We start from the raw sequence: 5,638 nt of genomic DNA on the forward strand, positions 1-5,638 counted from the left end.
TTTGAAAATATTTACATGTATATATTTATATTCATATAATTGATATTATATATAAATATATTTAATATATTTAAACATATAAACATAACATATTTTTCTTAAATATATACCTGCATGTGTGTGTATTTACATATACATAATAAATATACACAGCACACACACATATATTATGTACCTGTACACAAAAACTAATTGTTGCCCAGCACTAGGTTAAATTGATAATAAATACAATCAGCTGAACTTTAGAGTGTTTTAGACCCACTTAAGTAGGACTCAAGTACATCTTTACAGTATATGTAATTCCATAATTCCTTCTATTGTCTTTGAAATATTTTCAAAGTACTGCTGAATGTACTGACATTTATTATAGCCTAAAATATACTTTAATGTCATTTCTAGTGAAACATGAATGTGTGTTTCAATAGAATTTAAATATTTTTACATTTAAATACATTATATTTAATTTTATTTATTATTAAATACTATAAATATTATATTGTGTAATAAGTTATGAATTTAGAACATAACATAAGATTTCAGAACATTCAGAATACATTGACTGTAGTACATTTAAAATATATTAAATATAATATTGAATAACGTGCAACAGATAAAATGATAATCAAGTTCTTTACATGTGCTTTTGTATGTTAGTCAATACTTCAAAATAAGTGCACTTCTTTAAAACACGACAAAAGGTATAATAATGATTTAAAATGCAAACTTTTGATCTGACATTATTGCCACTTTTTAAAAGTGCACTTAAGTGTGTTACGAAACAGTCATGCGTGTCTCTCTTTAAGTCACTTAAGTGGCCTTTTATTTCATTAATAGTATATTATCTGCAAGTACAGGTTTTTAAAAATACACTTTTAAGATTTGAAGTACACTACAAGTGCATAATCATAATCGCATTGTATTTATCATTACATTATGTAAATATGACCCCTTCACTGTATGTGTGTGTTTGACTCACTCTTTTCACACAGAGCTCCAGTGAATCCATCCGGACAAACACAATCAAACGAGTTCAGATGAGCGGCCGTCGCACAAATGCCGCCGTTCAAACACGGGTTCTGCCGACAGAGACTCGACCCGCGACGCGGAGGAAGAAGCCCTGAACAGAGGAGGAGATAAATACAGCAAAACTCGCTTATCATCATGACTGGAGAGCTGATTCATTGTGCAGCTGAGTTCAGAGGCACTATCTGTTTTACAATCATAAACAAATGCAGTCCACATCACTCCCAGTCCCGATTACTGAACTTCCACATTTAAAAGTGCGTGTAAATACAGTACAGAAGCATTCAAACTTGCAGAGCACATTCTGGACCGAGTGCATTGAATTAATTTGATAATTAAGTAAAAAAAAAAAAATGAAGTCTCATATATGAAACCAAACAAGCCACTAATGACCTTTCAAAAACCCAGAGCATGACACCGCTGTTCGTAAGCATCTACACACGCAGTGTGTTTGAACCAGAGCACAAACTCTGTACATCTGCTGTTATAAACAGGGAGGTCTGGTGGAGCGCTTCTTACAAACAAAGCGTGTCATTTGTGCATGAACATAAACAGCTCCCTCTGAAAGTCAAACATCCTGGTAAACCCACACTTCCTGCCATAAATCCATCCACGAGCGAAACATGTGCTCTTGACCACAGTCATGATACTTTTAATGACTTTGCTGGCGATGTTATAAACAGGGAGGTCTGGTGAAGCGCTTCTTACAAACAAAGCGTGTAATTTGTGCATGAACATAAACAGCTCCCTCTGAAAGTCAAACATCCTGGTAAACCCACACTTCCTGCCATAAATCCATCCACGAGCGAAACATGTGCTCTTGACCACAGTCATGATACTTTTAATGACTTTGCTGGCGATGTAAAATGAAGCAGTAAGGTGAATAATACAATGATTTGAATAAAAAGTTTCTTTAGCAGCCGTTAAAAGTAGTTTTGTGTTTAATTTTAAAACTGTTTAAGTTTAGTTACGTTTAAAACTGTTTAGTTCACTTCCATGCAGTGTTGTTTTTGTTAAGTAAAATGGTCAAACATTGTTAAATATATTTTATTTTAGATTTAGGTTTTAAGTTATTTAAGTTTCAACTAAAATGAGTTTAAGTTGAAGTACTAAGATTACTAAAGCTTTCTAAAAATGAAATGTAAATTAAAATAAAAACAAAATTAGATATAAATATATAAATGCATTGATCAAAATTCGTGCTGTCAAATGATTAATCGCGATTAGTCGCATACAAAATAAAAGTTTTTGTTTATATAGTATATATGTGTGTACTGTGTAAAGTTATTATGTATATATAAATACACACACATACAGTATATATTTCAAAAATATTTACATGTATATATTTATATTCATCTAATTTATATTTATATTATATTTATATAAATATATTTAATATATAAACATAACATATTTTTCTTAAATATATACATGCATATATTTTGAAAATATTTACATGAATTTACACGTATATATTTATATTCATCTAATTTATATTATATATAAATATATTTAAAATATAAACGTAACATATTTTTTAAATATTTACATGTGTGTGTAAATACGTGTGTGTATTTATATATACATAATAAATATACATAGTACACACACATATATTATGTAAACAAAAACTTTTATTTTGGATGCGATTAATCACGATTAATCGTTTGACAGCACTAATAACAATACATATAAAAATACAAACCAATTCTAAATATGAATAAATAATTTTATAGTATACATTGTAAATAACATATTTCTGCGAATCGATTCATATTATTTTATATATTATTTACTCAAATATATTATACCTCCAATGTAACAATTCATTTGCATCAGCACTCAAAAATGTTTATGGAAGCCTCTGCATTTTTTGTATATTTTTAGTATATTAAAATGCATTTAGAGATATCCGTTGGCAAATATTTCTGTTTATTACTATTTATTGCTAAATGCATATGAATAACTGTGTTCATTAAACTATAACATGTCATGGTTGTTTTAAAACTAGAATTTACTGTGCTTCATTTTATTAAACATTCTACACATTTTGAATCTAATTGGAAATAATGACTGTATGGTTTCTCTGAAAGGTAAAAAAAACGAGAGCAAATACTAGAGACGAGATATCTAATGCAAGCTCTAACTTTACAGAAGAACATATGCCGACTTAATAGTTTTAATAGGATGAAAGGACAATTTCTTACCATTAAAGAGTCGTGCTTGTGAACTGCAGAATCCCCACTTCTGGTCGCGGTCAAAGTTATGTGTGAGAGAGCACCTATAACACAAGACCAGCCCCAAACACAATGAGCCTGACACACATCCGAAACACTCCAGACCCGAGAAAACACCAAACAGACTAAAAAAAGGGTCACAAACAACAAAGTGAACTGATTGCACGAAATTCCCTTATTCTTGACACAAACAAAACTATAAAAATATAAAAGGTAAAAGCAGATATGACTACAATAAATACCAGTTCACTTGCCATGAGTGAAACACAAAACTATTTACCAGCTTATGAAACAGAAGTGTTGTATTGTAATTGTAAGCTTTTGTAAGAATGCAATTGTATTTGATGTGCACTTGTAGTCTACTTCAGATCTTACAAATAGGCTGTTTTTTTTTTTTTTTAACTGTACTAGATAATATAATATTAATGAAATAAAATGTCACTTAAGTGACTTAAAGAGAGACACTCATGACTGTTTCTAAACGCAATTAAGTATACTTTTAAACAGTGACCTTTGTAACAATGTCAAATTAAAAGTTTCTTTAAAGTACATTTTAAATCATTATTTCAATAATATTTTGTCGTGTTTTAAAGTAGTGCACTTATTCTGATGTGTTGACTAACATACTAAAGCACATGTAAAAGAACTGGATTGTCATTTTAACTGTAATGTTATGCAATACTGCATTTAAAGTTAATATATTTTAAAAGTACTAAATTGCAAATTAAAAGCATATATATTTTTTTAATACATGACATGCTGTAGCCTACAAGTTTAATAAAAAATGTCATTAAAGAATATTTTAGTTCAACCATATAGAAGTAATTGTGCAATTACATATAAAGATGTACTTAAGTCCTACTTAAGTGGATAAAAAAAAAACACTCTAAAGTTCAGCTAAATGCATTTAAAACTATTATACATGTTCATTAAGGGCAATTGACCGTTTGCAAAGACCCGCCCACCCTTAGTTACTGTTGCTAAATATTATGTTACAAATTACTGTTGCTTAATATATTTTAAACGTACTTAATTGCAAATTAAAAGCATATTTTTAAATGCATGACATGCTGTAGCCTACAAGTTTAATAAAAATGACATTAAAGTATATTTTAGTTCAACCATATAGAAGTAATTGTGCAATTACATATAAAGATGTACTTAAGTCCTACTTAAGTGGATTAAAAAAACACTCTAAAGTTCAGCTAAATGCATTTAAAACTATTATACATGTTCATTAAGGGCAATTGACCGTTTGCAAAGACCCGCCCATCCTTAGTTACTGTTGCTAAATATTCTGTTACAAATTACTGTTGCTTAATATATTTTAAACGTACTTAATTGCAAATTAAAAGCATATATTTAAATACATGACATGCTGTAGCCTACAAGTTTAATAAAAAATGACATTAAAGTATATTCTAGTTCAACCATATAGAAGTAACTGTGCAATTACATATAAATATGTACTTAAGTCCTACTTAAGTGGATTAAAAAAACACTCTAAAGTTCAGCTAAATGCATTTAAAACTATTATACATTTTGCAATTGACCGTTCGCAAAGACCCGCCCACCCTTAGTTACTGTTGCTATCTCCGACAAACAATGCGGCTCTCACGCTACACATCATGTTCTTCTCACGCAGTGAAAAATACATCGCAGAGCAAACTGACAATGTGCCGACAGAAAAGACAACAAAGAAGGTACTGTATCAGGACTCTCAGCTTTCAAATTTTGTCATTTCTAAAGAAATTCAAACAATAAATATCGTTTTGTGGCTCTTTAATGACAGATCGCTGTAGCGCCTCAGTTCAGGGTTGGGGTGGATGTAGATGTTAATAAAACACAATCTAATCCACCTTTTTCTGAACATGGAAGTCTCGCCCGACTAGAACGGCGCTTTACATTTCCGGTCTCTGGTGTTTCTAGTCACATTTACATATTTTCAGAGCCGACAATATAATGTGAAACCTATGAAAATGGTTTAAAAAAGCACATGACACCATAGTTTCATCATTTTACAGTTTCGCAATGAACGTCTTTGTGCAATAAAGGACTTGTCATAGTTTGATGAGTGGGAAGATGACATGAAACGACACGATTGGCTGCATTGAAAACAGATGAGCGCACATGTGCATATAAAGCTCCCGATCGGGGCGAAGTTCACAGGATTTTGTCCACAGAATGATAAGAGCACACATTATTTTAACATTATTTTATAATTTCACACTCAGTATTTTAACTTCAGTGCCGCAAGCCATGCATACAGCGCCGGACATTACATATGTTCTGGTATGCAAAACAAGTACACTCTAAAAAATGCTGGGTTGTTTCAACCCAACTTTGGGTCAAATATGGACTAACCCAACTGTTGG

At 30.8% G+C, this 5,638-nt stretch overlaps 1 protein-coding gene across 1 annotated transcript in view; it reads right to left on the minus strand.

Moving 5' to 3' along the window:
• Positions 1-5,638, minus strand: part of hgfac (HGF activator) — a 24,134-nt gene that overhangs the window by 12,800 nt on the left and 5,696 nt on the right. Inside the window, exons 2-3 of the mRNA XM_016535699.1 lie at positions 3,234-3,307; positions 977-1,117 (exon numbers count right to left, since the gene is read on the minus strand). Coding sequence (XP_016391185.1) covers positions 977-1,117; positions 3,234-3,307 — 215 coding nt within the window. The remainder of the gene's footprint in view (positions 1-976; positions 1,118-3,233; positions 3,308-5,638) is intronic.

Source organism: Sinocyclocheilus rhinocerous, unplaced genomic scaffold (assembly GCF_001515625.1).
Source record: "Sinocyclocheilus rhinocerous isolate Xijiao unplaced genomic scaffold, SAMN03320098_v1.1 scaffold1898, whole genome shotgun sequence".
Lineage (NCBI taxonomy): Eukaryota > Metazoa > Chordata > Actinopteri > Cypriniformes > Cyprinidae > Sinocyclocheilus > Sinocyclocheilus rhinocerous.